The sequence below is a fragment of the Perca fluviatilis genome, chromosome 13, assembly GCF_010015445.1.
Source record: "Perca fluviatilis chromosome 13, GENO_Pfluv_1.0, whole genome shotgun sequence".
Classification (NCBI taxonomy): domain Eukaryota; kingdom Metazoa; phylum Chordata; class Actinopteri; order Perciformes; family Percidae; genus Perca; species Perca fluviatilis.
In genome coordinates, this window is record NC_053124.1 from 26,096,578 (window position 1) to 26,122,011 (window position 25,434).

The window sequence follows — 25,434 nt, forward strand, 5'->3', positions numbered from 1 at the left end:
AATTTCAGGCTATGATGAAAGGATGGTGATGGTGGTGAATGTTGTACCTATCACTGACTTTTCAGGGTCTAATGGCCTGGGCACTCTGTTGACTGTCACTGGAACTGGCTTCGGTAGTGAGAATGCCTCCATCATTGTGGGAAAGACCCGATGCCTTGTTGAACAGATCACCGGTATGTGAAAGAAGTTTTGACTGAAGACTGTACCTTGTTGGTAAATGTGTCGGCTGTTTGTTATTTAGTGGAAGGAGTTTAACCAGATTATGTCAACTGTGTTTCAGCTACCACTCAGGTGTGCAGACTGGGCAGCGCCAGTGCTGGTTCCTACCCCGTGTTCATCGGCTTCCCCTCTCTGGGTGATTCCCGATCCACAGGAGGCAACATCTTCCACTTCACCTACCAGCTCATTGTTTCCTCTTTCTCTCCGCTCTCTGGAAGCGTGGCAGGTAAGACATTACTCAAGCACATCTGTATAATGGCTGCAGTAAAGTATCCTATTATTTATTTATCACAAAATCAAAAGCAGAATCCCTTTCTCTATGATACAATAATATATAACCATTATCTTGTTTTATATTTAGGAGGCACGCTGCTGACAGTGAGAGGTTTCGGCTTCAGCCAGAACAGCACAGTTACTGTCGGCAGTGACGAGTGCACCGTGGTTCATGCCAGTGACACTGAGCTGAAATGCAGAACGCCGGCAGTAAGTATTCAGACTGCAAACCTACTGCATTTATGGATGTTATTTTTGGGCAGTATGTAACATCTCAAAGAGCTGCAGTACAGGGCACTTACTATACACTTTTATATGTCAGTAAAATTGATAAAACATCAATGTGCAAAATCTTATTCATCATACGTAGATTAAGTTATGTAGCTCGCTCATTTTAATATTAATATTAAGTAAATTAACTTTTGCGGCTCCTTTAAAGCAAGCCTATGTACAAATGTTTGTGGCAATGTGATACTCCACTTACCACTGTGGTAAGTGGCAATTACTGCAAAATGGTACATAATAAATGTTCTGGTGTTGATGGGTAGGATTTTATTAAATATGAATTTAACTTTTTACAAGTGGAAGATTGTGTTGTGTGTGTGTGTGTGTGTGTGTGTGTGTGTGTGTGTGTGTGTGTGTGTGTGTGTGTGTGTGTGTGTGTGTGTGTGTGTGTGTGTGTGTGTGTGTGTGTGTGTGTGTGTGTGAATTGGTCAATTATTGTATTTAATTCTTAATAAATAAATGCTTATATTGCTTATTTCAGGGGACTGCGGGATCCCAGAATATCACAGTGATGGTGGGAAACATGAGTCAGACAGCCGCCAGCTCCTTCACATACGATACTAATCTTACAGCCCAGATCTCAGGCCTGAGTCCCCGCACCACCACTGTGATTGGTGAGTTGGGAGTCAACTGTATTCTTGCATTTGATAACCTTACACTGAGGTAGGATCATTATAAAGCGTTACTGAGATGCATAAACCCAGAGGGGAAGTTTAATGGGGAGGATTTGTTTTGTCCTGAAATGTCAATAGAAATCCTATCTGTCCAGTGAATGCAACAGATACAATATATTATAAGCTTTCTCTTTGTTATTGAAAAAGGATTAGATATTTATTCATTGTATTTCAATGCCTCATAACGTTTCCTTCTTTTTTTTCTACTGGAAAACAGGGCATTGTACAGTTATCTATTAGTGAATTAGTTGATTATGATTGTTGATCTTGAAGAAGGCCTGAGGGCCGAAATGTCATTTGAATAAAAGAGAAATGCATAGGGAGGCAAAGTGTGCAGCACTTTTTGCCCACTTTTAATGAAACCAGATATATAACAGGTCAACATAAAGGCGCTTCCTTCTAATGTTTTCTCAAACAACACAGCGCAACTAATGGAGTTACTGATATATCAATCTAATTGTACATGTGTCTGAAGGAAAGGAGGATAGCATGATAGCATGATTTTTTAAAGATGAATTATTTTTATTTTTATATTTTTAAACACATAGAACAGACAAACACAATTGAACAGGAACAAAACCCTCTCCCACCCCCCACCCTCTGCAGTCTTGAGGAAAGAAAAACAAATAAACAAAAAAACAACAACAGAAATCATACCTTGCCTAGTCGCTGGATAGCATGATGTTTGATATTACTATTCAGAGTTTGTGTGTGACTCCACAGGAAACCTTTTATCACTTTATTAGTTCTGTTCTTTGTGTCGTGTAATGTTGACTTGCATGTTTTCTCGGTTTTTTCCCTTTACGCTTACTAAACCTTGAGAACATGAAAGACACGTCTTTCCATGTCTTTATAGTACACCATACAAAAACATCCACATAACAAGAATACCTGTTAATCTGCAGTACATTCAGTGTTGCTTATAATAAAGAGGAAGTAACCAGGCGACTAGAACTGCTAATTATCTTACCATTTGAGTGACAGAAACACCTCGTTTTTGAACTTCTTTTGTGTAGGACATGAAGTTCTCACCATCCAGGGCTCAAACCTGGGAGGCCAAGACAATGACAGCATCGTGTTGGTTGGCGGGGAAGAGTGTGTGACTGTGCAGTGGGCGGCGACGAGCATCACCTGCCTTCTCCCTGTGCTGCCGCCTGGCGTTTACATGGTGGATGTGCAGGTTGGAAACAATGGCTACCCTCAGACAAGGTACAGCTACCCTGAACGACAATTTCATGCAGGATTTTTACACATACACAAATCAAAAATCCAACAGTGTGCATGTTTGAAAACTGAACATAAAACATAGTTATTGTAATTTTTTTTTTTCGAATGTGGGGAAATGTTTAAAACACACACTAAAAAAACATGATATGATCATTGTTGGGTCACTCTTGGCCTGTATCTTCAAGGCACCCCGGACATTACACAGTATGATGTAATGTTTAATTAACAGGGAATGACTTTAATCATGTATATATAGTTAATGCCCAATAATACCCCTTTGGCAGGTAAATCCTCCTTATCCTATTTATATTTTCGTATTCCAACTAATGCTACACATTTTAAAATTATTTCACAAAAGCTCATTATTAAACGTATATTAACGTAAACAATTTTGCTCAGAAGCCAGAAAACGTTCATTTGGGACTTATTGGACCCCTTTCTTGTTCGTTTCACAGCAACGGTGTAAACGCCACCATTGAATACATCCTGGAAGTCTACAGCATCTCCCCACTGCTCGGCTCCTTGATGGGAGGAACCAGGCTGACTGTTTCTGGATCTGGTTTCAGCAACAACACCTCTGACAACAAAGTCTCCTTTGGTAAGCAATATGAGACCCAGCAATTTCAAATAGACTTATTACCACAGCAACAATCTCTGCCAACAACCATTCAAACTTGTTGTGTTTAACATACAATGATTAATACTAATTGGATATCAAAATAATGGTTGAGGGAGCAACTAGTAGGGCTACTAGCTGGTTGTAATCTACAGTGATGCAACTACGTGCAAATATATAATAAAAAAAGAAGTACTATAATGCAACTGCTTCAGGTTTTGTATATATTCTCATCCATGATTTACGTTGTTTGTGATGTGACAGGAGGAGTTCAGTGTGAAGTGATGGCCGCCTCAGAGAATGAACTGCAGTGTGTTATGCAGTCAGACCAGAAGACCCACGTCGTCACCAATCAGGGATTCGACCGCAGTAGGTTTACAATCCTGTCTGAAGGTGTCAGATTAAATCTGAGTAGGCCAAAATACAGAACAGAAAGAGGATTTAGTTAATGAAAACTGCTGCAAGCAAATAAGCTGTTACCTGTAGATTAAATGTGACTGCACCTAGAAACTGTTTCAAAAACAAAGTATAAAAAAACAGTTTAACTTCCATTTTTACATACCGTAACTAGCCATTTGGAATATGATTTGAAAGGTATTTCAATGACATGTTGCTTAAACTCAGACAGTGAAATCTTTGTGTGTTATTCTAACTTCCAGACTAACTTTACATTTGTCTGTGTGTACCAGCTTATGGAGAGGGGTTTGCATGGAGCCCTGCCTCACTTCCGGTGTTTGTTGGAGACACGGTTGTGTGGCGTTGGGAGGCACCAGCCTTCCAGATAGTCAGGTACCGGGTCTTCAGTGTTTCCAGCCCGGGCAGCACCACCCACGAAGGACCATTCAACAGCGGAGAGACCAAGACACCCAAAGGTAGAATAATGAGTCACTAGTCCTCAACAGAAATGATAAGGAACGCTCATATAAGGAACCCTCATTATTGTTGAGCTAAGAAAAAAAAAATCCATCCTGAAAAAGTTTTACTCTGTTAGATATCATCAATTTGTGATGTTTAGTGCCAGGGACGCTTTATTTTGTTATGCAGGTTTGTGTTGGTATGTTCTTTCATCATCTTTTCATTTAATTAATTCAAGGATAAAGTAATATTGTAAAAAGAAAAAAAAAAAAAAAAAAAAAAAAAAAAAAAAAAAAAAAAAAAAAAAAAAATTGTTTTGTTGTTTTTTTTTTTTTTTTTAAAAAAAATTTTTATTTTTTAATTTTTTTAAAATATGATTTTTTTATTTTATTTTTTTAATTTTTTTTTTTTTTTTTTTTTTTTTTTTTTTTTTTTTTTTTTTTTTTTTGCTCACCGGGGTTTCGATACGTGCATATTACTGCATCTGGTGTTTTGTATTACTACAGCAGTGGCTACGTAGATGATGCCAACGTCAGACTGCTGCAGGGAGTCGTGAAAGTCGTGGCTCGGGAGGAGATTAGCAGCAAAGTCTCTGTCAGCGTGGGAGGCATGGAGGCCAGACACATGACAGGTAAATGTAAAGATGTGGATAGGATGCTCTGAGCCTGCAGCTCAAGTACAGGTGTTATTACTTATATTATTTGACGTGTTTAAGAGAAATTAAATCAAATCAGGTGAATTATATATATTTATCTATTGATATTTTTAAACTCAACATCCAGTAGAATCTAATTGAGATCCTAGTCAAAATAAAGACAATTCCAAATTGCAACTGATCAATTGATTTCCCTGTCTTCCCTTCAGGTTTACATCCTGTCTCCACAGCAGCCCCACAGTGCGTCGCCTCCCCACACTGCCCTCAGACCAACGAGACCTCAGACGGCCTTTCCTTCAGCGTCATGGCCTGCTCCACCCCCACAGTCCACTCCATCTCTCCCAACCAGGGATCATACCACCAGATCATCCACATTCAGGGAAATGGCTTCAGCGACACTGCCTGCGCTAATGAGGTTAGCTGCGTTTTTATGGCTCATATCTAAATGGACTTAAATTAAAAATGTATTGAAATGTTAAAATTCTTTGGCCAGTGACAGAACTTTACAGTAACTTCAGGTACTTTCTTCTTTAGTTGTTAATACAAACTTAAAATATGTTATATGAGCACCTGTTATTAATTGATATCTTTTGTATACTTTTGCACCACTAACCCTCCACTGAGATATCCTGCTGCAGACCACATAAAGTAGTGATGTTCGGTACAAACCAACTATAATGTATTTGTAGCACTTTGGGATTGATTTCTCAATGAAAAGTGCTCTACAAATAACATTTCTTATTATTATTGGTATTATTATTATAAGTATTAAAGTTTTAAAGAATTTAGATCGTGCAACAAGGCAGGTCTGCTTGGTTCGTTCTGGGAATTATTGTAAAGATTTACAAAGAATACGTTTATGGCATTTACTCTCTAACTGGGACGTTTTGGGACCGATTGGTGGGGATTTGCTATGGACAAAATACACACGGCAATACACTGGTAAGAGCAAATTCAAATAGCTCACGTGACTGTATTTTGTTAACCGCTAACTTAATTTAATATTGTATGTTGCATTTTCTTTTGTGGGGTGCAAATGTTCCACCTAAACAAGTTCCTTCCCGAGACCATTTTGTGAAGACACGGTCGCTGCGTCTGGAGCTTAGCGCCGCCCAAGACGATTGTGATTGGTTTAAAGAAATGCAAACAACCCCTGAATGTTTTTTCTCCTATCAAAAAGTTGATACTCCTGTTGCCAGACCTTCCTTCGCAGCACTGTGGAGATAGGTCTGGCAATGCAAGGCTATCTGTGCATTAAATCAAAAGACAAACTTCAGCTTTTAAAAATATGAATGGCTTGATTTGGATCAATATGTCTGTTTTTGACAAACTTGCAGGATAATTAGTCTGATGACTATATTTATCTAAACAAAAAGTAAGGAAAACAATAAGACCTTTACAGCAATATATACATTCAGTTGTTAAAACACTGGTTGTAATTGACCTAAACAAACACACTTTTCTGTTCTCTGCAGATAACAAGTGGGTTTTTTTCAGACTGTAGAAAAATTACTTATAATATATTTCTACTCCAAATGCTTCATTATTGTGTTGTCAGTATCTGATGCTAAACTGTGTTTTTCTCAGCCTTGAGTTGAGTCACTGAATTAAAAAAGTGGACAGCTGTACAGAGCTTGTTGTGACTGACACTGGTGTCTCTGTGTCCTGTAGGTGACAGTGGGAGATCAGCCCTGTCAGGTGTTCAACAGCTCTTACTCTGAGATCAAATGCCAGCTCAGCCCGGAAAGCGAACTACCCATCGGTGTTGCTCTCCCCGTAGCCGTCCGAGTCAACAACCTCGGCAGCGCCATCATCGCCGTACCAGACGAGCTCGGCCGCCGTTTTGTGGTTCTGCCTGTGGTCGACTCGGTCTCGCCTCCTATCGGCAGCCCCACCGGCCACACGCGGCTCCTCATCCACGGCTCTGGTTTCTCTGGAGGACAAGTGACTGTAGCCAGCGAGCCGTGCTCCGTCGTGTCAGTCAGTTACACTTGGGTTACCTGTGACACCTCTCCTTCTCAGCCACACGATGGTGATGTCGTCTTCTACATGGGCAAGATCCAAAGCTCCTGTCATTCAAACTGCTCCTTCGAGTACTCCTCCTCCGTCACTCCCACGGTCTCCAGTATTTCCCCCGGCAGCATCAGCAACCTAACCACTGTCACCATCTCTGGCTCAGGGTTTGGCAGCAGTGTGGATGACGTGGCAGTCTTTGCCAGCACCTCAGAGCTGGAAGTCATCGCCGTGACTGATGACAACATTACGCTGAGCGTAAACGCTCTGCCTGCGGGCGACCACCCAGTCAAAGTAATTGTGAGAAGCAAAGGCCTTGCGTCCGGTTCTGTCACCCTGAACAGTCGTGCCCAGGCTGCCCTCCACCCAGATGTGGGCAGCCTGGCAGGAGGAACCTCTCTTGTCTTCACTGGAAACGGCTTCGCTCCAGGGAACACCAGCGTGATGGTCGGTGGCAGACCCTGCCAGATTCAGGAGGTGACGCCGGGGCGGCTTCGTTGCCTGACGCCTCCTCACACTGAGGGGCTGGTGACCGCTAACATCCAGGTCTTTTCGGTGCAGTATCCTCCTCTCAACTTCACCTACTCTGCAGCCCACACTCCTGTCATCAGCTCCATCAGCCCCCCCACTGGTAATTATGCTCCTCAATATCATGTAGTTATAGTAACACAAGACTATTGGTCAGGAGGAAAGTTTGTTAGCTTATTTGGGATGGCATTTGTTCGATTCTTTAATCAACTTTGGAAAACTATAAAATTTTTGAGAGCACAAAGTCTGACAGTTAAATTTGTGTTAACCATTTTACAGGCAACATCACTCTGACAACAGTTGCTTTTTATCAGACAGAACAGAGCAGTAAAAATAGAATAAAAAGTACATATAACATTCAATCTCAATTTACAATCTCATTAAATCTTTATTTCCCACAGGGCCGAGCGGTGCAGTCATCACACTGACAGGTTCAGGATTTGACAACGACTCCCAGCACATCTCCGTCACCATAAACCAAGTCCCGTGTGTCGTGTCTGCCGTCTCCAACACGCAGGTTCAGTGCACTGCAGGAGACAACCCAGGGGGGGCGTACCCAGTCATGCTGCATCACCAGGTCAAAGGTCACGCCCAGTCAGGTGTCATGTTCACGTATGAGCTGACTCTGAGCAGCGTGCAGCCCAATGAGGGTAAACAAAGAGACACCTTTTTTCTTGTTAGCTGCTTGAGAGAAAATAAAATAGATTAAAATGATGTAGGATGTACACTTTACAGGATAGTCCTCAATAGAATTTAAAAAGAAAGATTTGTCCTTGTAGAGACGTCCTGTCATTTTTACATATTTCACAGTAAAGCAATATGTTTTACTGGGGCTTCCTCTATTGCGGGTTTAATCTTCATCCTTGTAATTATTTTATTATTTGCTGTGTAATGCCTCACAATGCCAGTTTAATATCACCTTACTGAATAAGTTGTTCCTACCTCATCTGTGATTCAGGCAGTTATGGTGGCGGCGCTCTGCTGTTGGTGCAGGGTTCTGGGTTCGACCCACACAGCTCCACTGTGAGGATCTGCGGGGAGGAGTGTGAAGTTCACAGAGAAATGTCCACATCGACCTGTCTGTACTGCCAGTCTCCATCCATCAATGGTGAGTTTAGTTCAGTTTATTTCACCAGGATAATCCACTCAGATCAAACCAAACAATACAATACCTAGAATGGCACTCGGAGAACGCATACCTCAACCAAGGCCAATGGTGCTTTCACTTGCTCCTTTTATGGTCCCATTTGTCGAATTTTTCTGTGATCCAACTGACAAACAGACTAACCAACAAACAAACGGACAAACCAAACTGAAAACCTCCTTGGCAATAAGACGATTAAACGCAACAAACTGTCGGCCTGTTGATCCGATGTTCTGTAATGTGTGTGTAATCTCATCCTCTGTCCAAAATAGCAGGGGGATTCAAAAACTTTATTGTCAATTTAAACATTTCTTTATGACAAAAAGAGTGAGCTTGTAATGTCCTTTTAATATTCTGAAAGAATAATTTATTTAGAAAGAAAAATTATGTCTAAAGAAGATTTTAAGAAAAGATTATGCAGCCAAACGTGCTTTAATGTACATCCCCACTGATAATCAAGGGACGTGTACCTCTCCACTTAACAAAATCCTACATACTGTACTTGTCCCTCTACTTTCCTTTCAGTTGGATTTACTCAATAACACTGCTCTAAACAGTTTATCTGACTGTTAAGCAACCAAAATGAAATGTTATGACTATAACTTCTGAGAGCAACGAGGTACAACACATATAGGGATATCACGCCCCCAAAATGTCAGGCATGTCATATAAGAGAATAACTTGTCATGGACGGTAAGACATCTAAAGCTGTTTGTTATCTCTGAGCCTGATCTTGATTCTTCCTGTCCTTTTGTTGTTGCATGTCTCTGTCTGTCTGTCTCTGTCAGGCACTCTGTCGGTGCTGAGCTGCGTGGTTGACGTCATTAACCAGCTGGATGCCGTCAACATATCAAATGGCTACACCTACAAATCTCAATTGACTCCGGTGATCATGGATGTTTCTCCACGGAGAGGAGGCACCGCTGGAGGCACCCGGCTTACAATCACCGGTTCCGGTTTCAGGTGCAGTAAAGGAAGAGAGACACATTGGAGAGCCACAACCAGATTATGGATCACTGGTTAAGAATGAAATGCTCAATTAACACAACACAATCGCTTTTGTTTCATGGGACGTCTTTGCTTTCATTGGGTTTACCGTAATATAAAGACGTTGTCGTACTTTTTGCACTCAGTGATTTTTCAAACTTAAACAATATACGAAAAAAATACTTATATATAAATAATTATTTTTATTAACTTTCATTTTACACACAAACATGTGTTCATTATCAATAGCGCTGAGAAAAAAGCTTCAATGTACAGTTTTATTTACCCACCCAAAATGGGACGACTCATACTGGTCATTAACAGCACATTCTAATGAACAGCAGACAACCGTATATACTTTTTTACTGTATATGTGTTTACTTCGTCCACAGCAATCCCAACTAAGTGGTCCCAAAATGTCACAGTTAGATAGTAATTGTCTTAAACATATTCTTAGTAAATCTTTACAGTCATTCACCGAAAGAACCAAGTAGGCCTTCCTTGCACAATCCAATCTTTTTCCAATCATTTTCAGTGTGTGGTTTGCTAGTTCGAAGTTTGTTGTTGTTTCCTGAAGCGAAGGGATTTTAAGAATGACAACACACAGATGTCAGGCTTTATCTTGGAAATGTACTTACGTTGATCTAATATAAGAGATCTTCAACAGGGGGGTCCGAAACCCCTAGGGGTTGCTCAGAGTTGCTGCAGGGGGCAGCTTAAAATATACATTAACATGAATACAACATACTTTAATAATAATTTTAATAATAAGGTTTTTTTAATTTACACAACTTTGATGATAGGCTTACTGGCCTGGGTAAGGTAGCCATCTACAGATACAGGTTAGCCTAAGAAATTCACTGTTCCACATTTTAACAATAAAACATGATGTATAAATATATGAATATGTCAATAATTATTTGAATAGCTTAGTATTGTATGCGGCATAAAAAAAAGTAAATCTAAAGGCTCTAGGCCACCCTACACGTTATTCTATGCCCACTTTAATATGCAACTAAATTTTATACATTATACAGTATATAGTAAGGGGTCCCATTGCTGTCTCTTTTTTTAGCTGGTGGATCTTTTTTAAATTATATGAAGTTATAAAATGTGGGATTTACCAGTGTTATAGTAAATTATAAAAAAAGGTATATCATGTTAAAGTATGCATGTATTGCATCGTTTATATATTCTATTTCATTATATACATAAACAGTATGTAAATAATGTCACTCACTTTCCCACCTTACAGCACCAACATGAATGAAGTCAACGTGACCATCTCAGGATCTGTGTGTGACATTCAATCCACCAACAACACACACATCGTCTGTGTGACGAACGCTCAGCACCAGTCTCAGGAAACCAAAGTCAGAGTCAGCATCGGAAACCGAGGCATCGCCAAGATGGTAAGAGAGGACAGTCAGATCCCCTGACCTTACACAGTGTCCTGTCTGTTTCACATTTAATGAGACTGATTCTAAATCATTTTAGTAAATGTTGGTCTCAACCTAGTATTTGTCTTTTTCTTCAGGATAAGGCACACTTCTTCTACATTGACGTGTGGTCATCCAGGTTCACGTGGGGAGGTCTGTCTCCACCCGAGAAGGGCTCGTTTGCCGTCATCACTGAAGGCCAGACCATCCTGCTGGACACCAGCACCCCTGTGCTGAAAATGCTCCTCATTCAAGGTACAAAAACTGTATGACTTTATCATGGGTTTGTATTTATAATGATATCATGATGTCAGATTTGTCTCCCTTTCTGTATTTACCCATGTTTGTCTTTTTTTCTCATCTTCTGGTCACTCAAGACTTAGTAAGAAGTTAAAAAAATATATTTTAGATATACTAAAACTTTGTAGGACTAGAAGTTTTTGATTTTTTATGACAAGCATTTTCTGAATTTAGTGTTATATATTGTTAATAAGTATTTTATAGTTTTTTCTATCTATCTATTTATCGTTCTATCATGTTTGCAATTTGCTGTTTCTTTCTCCTCAGGAGGGACGTTGGTGTTTGATGAAGCGGACATCGAGCTGCAGGCAGAAAACATCCTGATCACAGACGGTGGACGGCTCCAGATCGGCCAGGAGGGGGCGCCATTCCAACACAAGGCCATCATCACACTTCATGGACACCTGCGCTCCCCTGAACTTCCTGTTTATGGAGCCAAGACGCTGGCTGTCAGAGAGGGAGTGCTGGACCTGCATGGTATGAGCTCAAGCAAACATGACACATCGTATCTGTATGCCAGAAGCAGTTAGCTTAGCTTAGCATAAAGACTCTGTCTAATAAATAAATAGGCAAACAAAATTTAAAGTGTCGATAAAATAAGCTGCACCTCAACAAAGTACAACAAAAATACTGCTTACACATTAATGCGTCAGTGATAATAAATCATATTTAAATAACACCATGAAACGGGACATTTGGGATATCAAGTACTTTTGTTACTTTAAGTATATGTTGCTGATAAAACTTATGTTTTACTAGTATTTTTACTTTGTTGCATGTAAATAAAGGATCGGAATACTTCTTCCACCACTGAATTATAGTCAACAACAGTAAACTGCTATAGTTGTGACTCAAATATTTAAAGGTCCCATGGCATGAAAATTTCACTTTATGAGGTTTTTTAACATTAACATGCGTCCCCCCAGCCTGCCTATGGTCCCCCAGTGGCTAGAAATGGTGATAGGTGTAAACCGAGCCCTGGGTATCCTGCTCTGCCTTTGAGAAAATGAAAGCTCAGATGGGCCGATCTGGAATCTTCTCCTTATGAGGTCATAAGGAGCAAGGTTACCTCCCCTTTCTCTGCTTTGACCGCCCAGAGAATTTGGCCTGCCCATGAGAGAAAGAGACATCATGACTTTCAAACGAGCAAAGTGGCAGTTAGTCAAGGCCACACCCCCACCCTCCACCTTGCCCCCCCTCTCTCCTCCTCAATAGCTAAAGACAAAGAAATGGTACATCCCAAGGAAAGCTCATTGTAGGACTGGCTCTAGTGGCTGTAATTCTGCACCAAGGCTGAATTTCAGGAAAGAGACTTGAGATACAGTATTAGGGGACCACTAAGGTCTATAGAAAAGAGACTTCAGATACAGTATTAGGGGACCACTAAGGTCTATATAAAAGCATCAAAAGAGCACCATGTCATGGGACCTTTAAAAAAAAAAAGCTGATTACATGTCATTATGTCACTTAAGCTGAGTCATTTTAGTCTTGTGTCCTAAAGGGATGTTATTATTAGGGACACTTCAGCTGTCCTCCTCAGGTGCAAGTAATTGTTGACCACCTGTTTCTCCAGGTATTCCAATTCCTGTCCCCTGGACCCACTTGGCCCAGACGGCAACCAGCGGCTCCGTCACACTGACTCTGATGAAGGCAGTGACATGGAAAGCTGGAGATGAAATTGTCATCGCTTCCACCGGCCACAGGTACAGTGAGATCTCAAAATCATGTATGCCTTAGCATCAGGCTATTTTGCAGAGGCACTGTACCTGCGTCCAGCACTTAGCGCCACCCAAGATGATTGTGATTGGTTTAAAGAAATGCCAATAAACCAGAGTTGGAGATCAATGTTTCAAATGTGGTTTGAATGGTATATATCTGTTCAGCCACTGTGGAAATGTCATTGTCAAAAGTCAAGAAAACTGTCTTGCTTGCAATTTTGAGGGCATATTGAGTAGTATAACATCAGTAGGCTATAAACTGTGGGTGATTTAACAACTTTATAGAGTGGCAAGTAAAAATGATTAATTTCTGTTTCCAGGCACAGCCAGAGAGAGAACGAGGTGAGGAGGATTGCCGCCGTGTCGGCTGATGGCAAGAATGTAACCCTGACCGAACCGCTCAAGTACACTCACCTCGGGGTGACCGTCACGCTGCCCGATGGTACGGTGTTTGAGGGCCGAGCTGAGGTGGGTGTCCTCACCAGGAACATTGTTGTACGAGGCTCCCAAAACCAAGAATGGGACGACAAGATCGAAGCCTGCCCCGATGGCTTTAACACAGGTAATGTGTTTTAACATTTCTGATTTAATAAATTGACAACAACTTCAGATTCACTGACATACATTCTATATATTTTTCAGTTGGTTTAAAAAGGTTTACTACTGAAGATGAATTTCTTGTTTTTGTAGACTGATCTGTCAGTTGAACTTAAAAAAAAAAAATTTCCTCACAAAACCTGAAGTTGTGTTACTGCAGTGTCTTTAGGTCAAGGCTGTTATCGATTAACCTGCTAATTTCCCAGAGCCACAGTTGACTAAAACCAAGAAAACCAGAGAATTTGGCCCACCCATGAGAGAGAGACATCATTGGCTTTCAAACGAGCAAAGCGGCAGTTGGTCAAGGCCACACCCCCACCCTCCACCTTAATAGCTACAGACACAGAAATGGCACGTTCTGAGCAAAGCTCATTGTGGGACTGGCTCTAGTGGCTGTAATTCTGCACCAAGGCTGAATTTCGGGAAAGAGACTTCAGATACAGTATTAGGGGACCAAAGCATCCAAAGAGCACCATGTCATGGGACCTTTAACATCCTTCCGTCCCTGTGCTGCAGGTGAATTCGCCACCCAAACCTGTTTCCAAGGACGGTTTGGGGAGGAGGTCGGCAGCGATCAGTTCGGAGGTTGCATCATGTTCCACGCACCAAGACCAAATGAGAATCTTGCAATCGGCAGACTGGAATATGTTGAGGTGAATGCTTCAAACTCTCTCTGCTAAAATGTCTTTTATTCTTTACAGATAATTACATTGATCAGATTACGCATGTTTTTTTAAATCTGTTTTTTCCTTTTGCATTGTGTTATTACACAAATTGAAATTATGAACTTTATGTTTTAGGTCTTCCATGCAGGACAGGCCTTCAGGCTGGGACGTTATCCCATCCACTGGCATCTGATGGGAGACATCAACTACAAGTCATATGTGCGAGGTTGTGCTATCCATCAGACCTTCAACAGGGCCGTAACCATTCACAACACTCACCGGCTGCTGGTGGAGCACAACGTTATCTACGACATCATGGGTGGGGCCTTCTTCATCGAGGACGGCATTGAGACGCAGAACATCCTGCAGTACAACCTGGCTGTGTTTGTCAAGCAAAGCACCAGCCTGCTGAACGACGACGTCACTCCTGCAGCCTACTGGGTCACTAATCCCAACAACATCATCCGCCACAACGCTGCCGCAGGGGGCACCCACTTCGGCTTCTGGTACCGCATGCACGAGCACCCTGATGGCCCTTCCTTTGACCAAAACATCTGCCAGAAGCGGGTTCCCCTCGGTGAGTTTTACAACAACACCGTTCACTCTCAGGGCTGGTTTGGCCTTTGGATCTTCGCAGACTTCTTCCCCGTGAAGAACGGAGCCTGCTACTCCCAAACCCCTGAGCCAGCTGTCTTCCACTCTCTCACAACCTGGAACTGTGAGAAAGGTGCCGAGTGGGTCAATGGTGGAGCCGTGCAGTTCAACAGCTTCCTCATGGTCAACAATGAGAAAGCCGGTATTGAAGCCAAGCACATCATGCAGTGGGCTGTGAGCAACTTCGGAGAGGAAGGAGGGGCGACCATATCCAACAGCACCATTGTGGCCTATGTAGACGAGCTCGGACTTGGAAATGACTACAGCACGCGACGAGGTATCATCGCGCCACCGGACGATGGTCTGAGTGTCCTTAACACCAAGTTCATCAACTTCAACAGTAGTTTAAGCGCAGCCATCGGGGTAGCCTCAATCGATGGGAGGTGTGGGGATCAGTGTGGTGGCTGGGCTGTCAGGTTTAGCGGTATCCAGTACTTCAATTCACCCAACAAGGCTGGCTTCAGGTGGGAGCATGAGGTGCAGCTGGTGGACACTGATGGCTCCCTCACAGGTACTCTTTAGTCTCTTACTGTTCATTTGTTTATGTATTGCACATATTTCACACTTAAGCTTGATTTATACTTCTGCGTAAAATCTACGCCGTTGCTACATGCGTAGGTTCATGGAGACACAAATGTACACCGGACCCTACGCCCTAGCCTGACGTGCACCTCTAGAAAAATGTAACTACCATGGCTTGGTAGCGTTGCATTTCCCCTGACTCATTTGCTGGTTCTTCTTCTCCATAAACAACATGAAATCAAGGAGAGGGTTTACTTTTTCTGCTACAGATTTCCCACCTTGGTCAGAAATGACACGGGAGACACTTTGTGTTGGATAACATTCCACTAATATATTTAATCAGTCCCTCATGTTTTCTTATTTTCAGGAAACATCAACCACACAGTCGTGCCTTCGAGCCCCTTGCTGGACCCCGCTCACTGTTCCGTGAGTGCCGAGTGGAGCGTAGGTTTCCCCGGCACTGTGTGCGACCACACCGTCAACTTCCATCGTTTGTGGATCTACTACTCATCACCGTCCTCTCTGGTCACGTTAACCAACTCACATGGTATTAGAACATACTACTTACTGCTTTTACATGTCCGTTTTTTGTGGAAGAAACAGTAACTTATCTGTAATCTTTATTGTCCTGTACTGGTGCTTAGTGGGGAGTGCAGTGTAGATCTCTGTCATGAAATCTACTGCAGAAACTTTAATAAAATAAACTATAAATAGCATATAACAAAAACAATGTGTTCTTAAAATTGAATCATAACAAAGGATACAAGCACAAGAAGTTAGTATAACTTATTTCCATAGTGGTCATTGCTGCCCCAAATCATGTTAACACAAAAGAGTGCTCAGACTGAAAATCATTAATTTTTTTAATGGAATAAGTTACAGATGCATCGTTGCATTTCAAGTGTGGCATACGGTAACTTAGCCTACTTTGGATGTCTCATGAGCTAAACCGGGTAACGTTATCACTATCACTGTGTCACGGGCCAAAGCATTAAAAGGTTGTTGTAGCAACAAACTTGATAATATCTTAGATTCATATAGCGCATTTCATGAAACCCACGGACGCTTTACAAAAATACAGGGAGACGAGAGGAAAGAAAATAATAGGCCAACACAAACACGGACTGAAAAGAAATAAAAAACGGGCACTAAATCAAAAGGGAAAGTAATGTTATCTTGGCTTGTGACGTACAATCACGCAATCCAAAGTTATTTCATGAATGAAATAGACATTACATACCTGAGGGCCAAATCGGGGTGGGTTTGGAATCAATTACAGTACCGTAATTGTCTCAATCTGTTTAAAGCCCAACCGAAGTTGATTCGCTTTTTTGCCCGTCGTCTTTCACTTTCCCTTTTAGCTTTTAGTTGTTCTTCGTTTGATTTCCTTCTTTTCTGTGATGGTCCCCAATATCAAGCATAACTATAGCAGATAACTTTTAAAATAACATTAAAATACAATTACGCCTAGCCTATAAAAAGAAATCTTCTGCTACCTTTTACCTGGCTGGATACGCTAACACAGGCTTTTCCGGTGTTACAAAAAAAATCTGTGAGCCTTCAGAATGTGTTACTGTAGCGCATGTCTTACCTTTTACCTGCCGTAAATCATTCTGTGACTACACGGGAAAAATCGAACCCGAGCAACGGCACTAATAAAAACTATGTAAAAATAGTGTTATTTTCACTGTTAGACTTGTTTGCTGTTTCAGGTCACTTAAGGTCATTATATAAAAAACTGAGTTACAGAAACACTAAAAGTTACATATAGTCACTTTAACCCCCACTATTTAGTATTTGTAAGAAGTGCGTAAACATTTAACTTATGGTTTATAACCCTATAATGTACTTGTGAGCAGACTGAAGTAGAAGTTGTTATTTTTGACAAATACTGTACATGAATAAACACTTATAAATGTTCTTGTATTTATGTACAACTTAAAAGTTGATTAAAAGTGTGGGGGGGAAAAAACATAGCCTACTAAGGCAAGGAATAAGGGTGAAGGTTTTAACTAATAGATATCACCATGAAACTTCCCCAGTTGAGTTCTTACATTAAGACAATAGTTTTTTGTATTACACATTTTCTGACATGTTATGTTTAGATATGCAAATACTCATTGTCTATGAAATGTGAACTAATTTACATACATTTCCAGAACAGAAATCTGAACATTCGATTAAGACAGGTACAAAATTTGTGTTTAATTTTGTTGACATAATAGAGTCAAAGATTTTTGCAAAGAGAATTTTGGCTATCTCGTATTATCACTCGACAAATCAAACTGCAAAGTCTGGTGTAGGCAAGTGCTACTGAAGTACTCATTTAGAGAAAACGTCTTTACAGATTTTATTATTACAGACAATTTGTATTGGAAACTACTATTTAGAGACACAATATCTTATCTGATCCTTAGTACAAATATATATTTGCCTGCCTTGTCTGGTCTTATAAAAAGTTAAATGAGGGGTTAAAGTAAAGCATTACCAAGTAAATGTACCTGCTGTAATATAAGAGTGTAAGTTGTTTTTATCTCACTATTAAAGGCGCCAGTGTGATTGGCCTGAGAATAGCCTTGCTGCCCTCTAAACAAATCTACAACTGGAACTTTTACAATATGGATCAAATCACCTACATCTATTATTATGCCGTGTTCTACGGCTTCAAGGTACGTGAAAGGTCCGCCGCTTGATTTGATATAAGCAAAATATTAGGACAGTACTATATAAATGTTCATCAAGCCTCAAACAAATTTTCTGCTTGTACTTTTTCCCCCTGACACAGTCCGATCAATATGTGATCATCAACCACAACTTCGCCCAGAGTCCAGACAAATTCCATATCATCGATTGGAGGAGCGGCTCATCGACACCGCTGAGCTTCAGCAACAACACGAATGGAGACTGGTACTTCAACAAGACCTCCAACAACCTCTCCTACATCGGTTAGACATACTTTAATATGGATATATTGATTTTCATGTTAATTTCAGTGATTAATCATTTTAGTCGTTTATTAAGGAAAAAAGCCAAACTTTGACTTATTGTAACTTCTCAAATGTGAGGATTGCCGTTTTTTTATTAATGGGTTTTTGAACTGTGGGTCAGACAAAACAAGATATTGCCCCTAAACAGTTTTTACATTTTAAAGACCAAAAAATGGTTTAAAAAAAATTATGACTTTGTTATTGTACCTATAACATAATCAGTGTCTTTTAAAAAGTGGAAACAGTTCTGAAATCTGTTGACAACCCCCAAAAATATTGCTCTTATTTTTATGAGCAATGTCATTGTTATCAGTCTAAATCCACATCTTAAATCACAGTAAGCCATTAGATTCATGATGACCTCAAACTGGAGTTCATAGTTTGTCCTTAAGATTATTTACGACTAAATCACACAAGAACATTCAGCAAAACATTCAGTGATTGAGTTGTTTGTTGTGTCTGCAGTATCTGGGAAGACGAGCCAGCGCACGCGTCTTGGCAGCATTGACCCCTCCATGATGGACATCGCGGTGAACTTGGTGGTCTACCGCTGCTTCTACCCCAACTGCATCGAACCACCTCCAGCCACACTCCCCCCCTTACCCACTCACCTGCCTGGCAACTTCACTGAGACTTTTAACCAGACCTACGTTAGGCCAAAGCGGTAAGACACAGGGAGAACTTGCTTTGACGCATGTTTTGGGCTGCCAATAAAACAATGTCCTTACATTAAATATCTTTCAGTGCGGTGACCCATTTATTTTATGACGGTGCTTGCTCACCACGTAGCACAGGTATATTTCAGTTTGTCCATATCATTTTAGGTAGGTTTCATTCTGTTTTCCAACTAAACACTAATAAAAAAATATCACTGACGAGCCATTAACACGGTGAAAAGCTGTATGCTTTCCACTTTGCCAACTTTGTACCTCCGGCTATGGATAAGTGTCAAGGCGCATCATGCCAACTGCTATAATTATTATAATTATATTCCTGTATATCTGTATCAGTGTCTCTGTGTCCCAAACGACAGTGTTGGATAGCTGCCCACCAAGCATGTAGTGAGTATGGGTCTGTCCGAGGTTTCTGCCTGTTAAAAGGAAGTTTTACCTCGCCACTGTTGCACCAAATTCTTGCTTGTGGGAAATTGTTGGGTCTTTGTATATCATGGTGTTATCTAGACCTACCTATCTGTAAAGTGTCCTGAGATAACTCCTGTTGTGATTTGACACTATAAATAAAATTGAATTGAATTGAATGCTTCACCCAGTGATCAAACATAAAACTTCATATGCCTTAATGTCACCAGCGTGGTATATAAACAAAATAAAAAACTAAGTAATGGCTCCAATAATGGCCCCAGCATACGCTTAACCCCTTCTACAAGATGTTATTCATGCCATACCAGGAAGAAAGACAGACAGAAGAAGAAGTGTTCAGCTCATTTATGTCTATCACTTACTGTATTTCTTATACAATAATCTAAAAATACGGTTAGGCGTACAAGTTAAAGTCCTGCTTTTAAAATCTTACTTAGTATAATCATAATACCCTAATGTAGAAGCAAGACTGAAAATATATTATTTTTTATGTTGACTAATGCTAAAAAGTTCTTTGTTTTGTGTGGTTCTCTCTAGTCTGTGGTCTGATGCCTCTTTCTGGAACAGTTCAGCTGAAAATAACTTTGCTGTACCAACAGAGGGCTCTGATGTGGTCATCCCAGCAGGTAATGTCTAGAAGAACACATACATAATTAAATAAAGCAAAAGAAAATGACAACTAATGTAGAAATGTACATTATGTTGACAGTATTGTTTTTAAATTCACAATAACAGCCAAAGATTTGGTGTGTACCAGATCTTATGGTAGTAAACTGTTAGGGTTTGGTACAACTGTGTATGTATATATATATATATATATATATATATATATATATATATATATATATATATATATATATATATGATATATATGTATATATATGTATATATGTATATGTATGTATGTATATGTGTATGTATGTATATGTGTATGTATGTATGTATGCATGCATGTATGCATGTATGCATGCATGCATGCATGCGTATATAATACTTTTGTATCCACGTCAAACCACAGTGGAGTGGGTTGTTTTGGACATCAACACTCCTCCCCTCAACAAGCTGACGGTCATTGGAGTTCTTGAAATCCCCGACAACATGAACAGCTCGTTCTCCAGACAGGCTCAGGCTGCTCCTGAATACAGAACTGTGGTGGTAGACGCCGTCTACATCTCCATCCAGGTCAGTGTGATCACTTATCCCTCTCACCATAATGATTATCTAGATTATCACTATAAAAATAAATCTGTTTCATGCATTTTTTTTAGTTTTGAGTGTTTTATTCTTAATGCTGCATAAAAGTGAAGAAGAAAGTGGTTATGAAGTTCTTTATCTTCAAAATTTATTTCAGGAGTGTGTGGCAAAACAGCTTTTTGTGTTGTTAAAAGTCAGTTTATGTCCCCACCAGCAACAACAGAAGGCTCTGTGGACTGGTATTAGATACAGATCTAAGTGGGTGGTATCAGCAGTAACAGTTGAACATGACAGAACATAGAAAAACTCAAGTGTCAACAACATCAAACTAAATCAATCAGTGGTGGAAGAAGTATTCAGAATAATGCATCTTATATTACTGGATTATAACTATTGATGCAATAGTGTGTTTATCACTTTAATGTTGCAGCTAGTAAAGGTGGAGCAAATTTTCATTTTAATATTTGCCTCCAATATGTAGAGTCGAAATACAAAATAGAAATAAAATGGAAATACTCAATTAAAGTACAAGTACCTCAAAATGGTCGTACTTGAGTAAAAGTCCATAACTTTGTTAAATTCCCCTGAAGTTCCACCGAAATCGATAGAATGAAATAGATAATGTAAGTAAGAGCAGAGAGTTGATGCCTGGTTCAGTGCAGTATGTTCAGTGAGTGCTGTTTGCATCTCCTGCTGTTTCAGGGCGGCAGGCTGATCGCAGGACGGGCTGACGAACCATTCAGAGGTCAGCTGCACATCAAACTGAGAGGGAACCACCGCACGCCTGACTGGCTTCTGCCTAACGGACCCAACCAGGGATCCAAAGTCCTGGGTAAGAAAACTTTCCCTGAACTTATAGATGAAATATTTGCTACTGTAATTTAATGAAACTGTGAAGTGCATTTTTTAAATACATTTTCCACATATGGCGACCAACAGCATTTAATAATTTAACTATATGATGTAGAATATCCTGCATTATTGTGTGTGTATAAACTGTATATATGTACATATATATATATATATATGTACATGTTTTTACTTCTGTTTTAAAAACTAATCAGGAAAAGTAGTACAGGTTTACATCAAATACATATTTCAGATTTACCATAAAGGCAAAAGGAATTAAAAAAATGTGTATATATATATATGTATATATATATATATATATATATATATACACATATACACATGTCAACATAAAAAAATGATGTGAAGAAAATATAATTAAAGCAAATGAGAGGGAGAAGGGAAAGAAGAAGAAAAAAAGACCAAATAAAATAAATAGATACATTATAAAAGAGGTTTTTTTAACACAACAACTAATAATAACTCCAGAGTATAATAATAATAATAATAATAATATATGTACTACTACTGGATTACTTCAAGTCTAAATCTCCTACCCAAAAACTTTAAATATATCATAAAAAAACTTTTAGATTATTATTTTATTCATGATAAGTTAGCATATTTTGGTTTTATAAATGAATACCTTAATAAAGTTACAATTTTAATTATAAACTCGTCAGATGTGATCATTTAAAAAAACAAAATGCTGTAACTGTGCTCCATTTGAACCGATTGAACTGTTGATGTTCAGTTGTGAATGTACAATGTATCACATCAAATAAATATAATTGTCTTTTGTGTCACTCATAAAGAAGGGACATTATTACATAAAATAAAGGAAAACCCATAGACTGTTATACAGTCTATGGGAAAACCCCAGCCAGAAGGATGGTCTGTATGGTGCCATATGTTTCAGAACTGACTCAGTGTGTATTTTGTTGTACCACAGGTGTGTTTGGTACGCTGGAGCTCTACGGACAACCTCACAACGTTTACCACACCAAACTGGCTGCCACTGCTGACGCTGGATCCAACACTCTGATCCTGTCGCAGTCTATGGACTGGCAGGTCAGCGTGGTTTCTTCTTACTTTTAACTCTGTGTTTGTGTTTTGAAATGTAAAGTTTTTTTAAAGCAGACGTAATCAAACAATACTTTTTTATGTGGTTAAGTTACTCAATTTTGAATAAAATCCAATAGTCTGACCACTGCCAAAGCTAGTATTCAGCCATGTGTTTCCATGTCTGCTTGTGTGTTTGTTGTTTGTGCAGGTTGGAGACGAGGTCGTCATCTCCACCACCAGCTACAACGCGTTGGAGACAGAAAAACGTCAGATCACCACCGTGTCAGCAGATGGCCGTAATCTGACCCTGAACCAGCCTTTGACCTACACTCACATTGGTCAGTTCAACATCTCTAAAGATACAGCAACTATCTTCAGAGCTGCAGAATGATGTTCAATTAACATTAGGATCAGACTGACCTCTCTCTCTCTCTCTCTCTCTCTCTCTCTCTCTCTCTCTCTCTTCAGGTGAGACTCACTCCGTCTCTGGTACATCATTCTCCTACACTCTGGCGGCTGATGTTGGTCTCGTGACCAGAAACATTAAGATCATCGGTCAGGAGTATCCAGATATGATTACGGAGTCGTTCGGAGCCAGACTTTTGGTGGGCACCTACTCGTGGGCCGGAATCGTATATAAAGGTAGGTAGAGTATTAAATGTGATTTCTATTCTAATAGGATAGTGTGTTAACTATTTATTGGATTTATTATCTGTAACATAATTACTAAACAGGAGTTCCAGACCTTTGTGCCTCTCAAGACAGTTTAAAGTGGCTAATGTCCTACTTACAGAAGTGTCTGCAGTTAGATTTCGAGCTGGACACATTGATATTTTATTAATTGTTTTATATAAAATACATGTAGTAGCCATAAATCATCAGCCATGTTCTCACTGATTATATTGTCCCCCAAATTAAGAATGAAGTTATTAATTATTTGATAGTTTTACTATTCCTAATTGTCCTTATTACTCCAGCAATATGAAGTGCATAGAAGTACTTCATGCTCAGCCTTGGTATGGTTTTGCCTTCATTTCTATTTAAACACATTAACCATGTTTGATATTTATTCCTAAAGGCAAGGCTCAGATCAGGAACGTGGAGTTCTTCCGCTCTGGTCAGGGTGGCTGGACCGACTACACCGACCCTCGTTACTCTGTGGCATTCCTCAACCTGGGAGAGGTACAGCAACACACACACACACACACACTCAACACACACACATTAAGACCTAAGGACTACGGGACTACATGCATTTAAAAAAAAAATTAAATATGTCCTCTTATGGTTCTCAAAAACTATGGATTTTTAAGTTTTAATAAAAAAATACTTTAGTAATAATACTTTAGAAAAGTAAGAGTATGAAGTTTTACAGTGTCCCCCCCAGTGTATTGCAAGCCTTGTGACCCACCGAGCCCAAGTTGCCCCCCACCAGGCCTAAGCCACAGGGAATATTTTTTGTACTGTATTTTTAAGATGTTTTTTAAGCTATGGTTACAGTAGGGCGGCTCAGTTGAAAACTACTGAGGTAGTCGTATTTTCAAATTTCCCGTTTCTCTCTCTTTTTAGCACTGACTTAAAGGTGGGATTGGTAAGACTTATAAAACTAACTTTCTGTCATATTTGCTGAAACTGACCTTATGTTCCAGTAGAACTACATGAAGCAGGTAATTTAAAAAAAATTCTGGCTCCTCTGGCACCACCTACTTGCGATTTGCAAAAATCCACAGCTCCCTGTTCAGATGCACCAATCAGGGCCAGGGGAGTGGTTGTCTAGCTGCGTGTCAATCACTGCTCATGCACACGCATTCATTCTCCCTTGTGGGCGGAGGGGCTTAGGAGACCGTTTTGGGCTTTAGCAGAAAGGGGGGGAGGGACTGAGAATTTGTCAATGTTCAAATTTTTGGCTAATTCCTGGATCTTCGCAATCCTACCTACAGCACCTTTAATGTAGGGCCCTATGGAATCTGTCTTAATTGTCTTAATCTGTCTTTTTAATTATCAATTTCGCGATTCCTTCCATGATTCTGTTATCAAAGAAACTATTGGGCTCTACATTAATGCTGCCATCAGTCTGTGACTTGCCCCAGCTGGGTCCCTAGTCAAAAAAAAACACTTTTCTGGGGGAAGCTCTGTTTTATGTCAGAACAATGAAAGAATCTATAAAGAAATAATGACTCAAACTAAACATTTCTTCTATATCATGTAACTGGATCACAGAGCTGGAAAGCTAATATATTTTATCTGTAACATTCAGCAGGAGTTCACATGACCACTCTGTGCTGTTTAGCCTTGTTTTTAGTTAACTAATAAGGAGGAAGCATCTGTTAAATTTGCAAAATGAATATGTTTTTTTTTTTTTTTTTTTTAAAGGTTTCAGAAAAAGACTCGTACATTCAGGGTTGTGCTTTCCATGATGGCTTCTCTCCAGCCATCGGAGTCTTTGGGACGGACGGACTGAACGTTGATGATAACGTTGTCTACCGCACTGTGGGAGAAGGTAAACACTGAACTCTTAAGTTAAGAAGTGTGCTGGAATTTCTGAAAATACATTACCTTACCCATTGTGACTGACTGTGTTGGCTACTTGAGGTGATTGTGTGAAGTCATAGGTATTTAACAAGCACAAACACTTTCATCTGCTCCATTGCTTTATACAACTAATTTGCAATCTAAAGAAAGTATGGCTGTTGTTTTGTGACCAAGACTTAGCAGTCGAAGGGGTAATGGCTCTTCACACTAAATATGCAAATGTTCTGTTTACAGCTTAGCCCAGGTTTATTGGGACTGCAGAAAGCCTAGCAGGGCAATTCAGCTACATTGTTCAGTAAGACACAGAGAGCTCAAAGCCAGAGACTGGACATTTCC

At 40.0% G+C, this 25,434-nt stretch overlaps 1 protein-coding gene across 1 annotated transcript in view; it reads left to right on the top strand.

Annotated features, from left to right (window-relative positions):
* LOC120571987 (fibrocystin-L-like) overlaps positions 1 to 25,434 on the top strand; it is a 50,351-nt gene that overhangs the window by 13,269 nt on the left and 11,648 nt on the right. Inside the window, exons 28-60 of the mRNA XM_039821164.1 lie at positions 66 to 173; positions 281 to 445; positions 581 to 702; positions 1,259 to 1,391; positions 2,468 to 2,660; positions 3,134 to 3,276; positions 3,559 to 3,663; positions 3,984 to 4,167; positions 4,578 to 4,780; positions 5,014 to 5,219; positions 6,476 to 7,448; positions 7,747 to 7,995; positions 8,304 to 8,453; positions 9,278 to 9,452; positions 10,732 to 10,888; positions 11,014 to 11,170; positions 11,483 to 11,692; positions 12,789 to 12,918; positions 13,254 to 13,495; positions 14,047 to 14,183; positions 14,331 to 15,360; positions 15,739 to 15,918; positions 17,919 to 18,040; positions 18,157 to 18,316; positions 18,824 to 19,022; positions 19,996 to 20,084; positions 20,477 to 20,640; positions 21,355 to 21,484; positions 22,454 to 22,572; positions 22,775 to 22,904; positions 23,035 to 23,208; positions 23,645 to 23,748; positions 24,940 to 25,066. Coding sequence (XP_039677098.1) covers positions 66 to 173; positions 281 to 445; positions 581 to 702; positions 1,259 to 1,391; positions 2,468 to 2,660; positions 3,134 to 3,276; positions 3,559 to 3,663; positions 3,984 to 4,167; positions 4,578 to 4,780; positions 5,014 to 5,219; positions 6,476 to 7,448; positions 7,747 to 7,995; positions 8,304 to 8,453; positions 9,278 to 9,452; positions 10,732 to 10,888; positions 11,014 to 11,170; positions 11,483 to 11,692; positions 12,789 to 12,918; positions 13,254 to 13,495; positions 14,047 to 14,183; positions 14,331 to 15,360; positions 15,739 to 15,918; positions 17,919 to 18,040; positions 18,157 to 18,316; positions 18,824 to 19,022; positions 19,996 to 20,084; positions 20,477 to 20,640; positions 21,355 to 21,484; positions 22,454 to 22,572; positions 22,775 to 22,904; positions 23,035 to 23,208; positions 23,645 to 23,748; positions 24,940 to 25,066 — 6,870 coding nt within the window. The remainder of the gene's footprint in view (positions 1 to 65; positions 174 to 280; positions 446 to 580; positions 703 to 1,258; positions 1,392 to 2,467; positions 2,661 to 3,133; positions 3,277 to 3,558; positions 3,664 to 3,983; positions 4,168 to 4,577; positions 4,781 to 5,013; positions 5,220 to 6,475; positions 7,449 to 7,746; positions 7,996 to 8,303; positions 8,454 to 9,277; positions 9,453 to 10,731; positions 10,889 to 11,013; positions 11,171 to 11,482; positions 11,693 to 12,788; positions 12,919 to 13,253; positions 13,496 to 14,046; positions 14,184 to 14,330; positions 15,361 to 15,738; positions 15,919 to 17,918; positions 18,041 to 18,156; positions 18,317 to 18,823; positions 19,023 to 19,995; positions 20,085 to 20,476; positions 20,641 to 21,354; positions 21,485 to 22,453; positions 22,573 to 22,774; positions 22,905 to 23,034; positions 23,209 to 23,644; positions 23,749 to 24,939; positions 25,067 to 25,434) is intronic.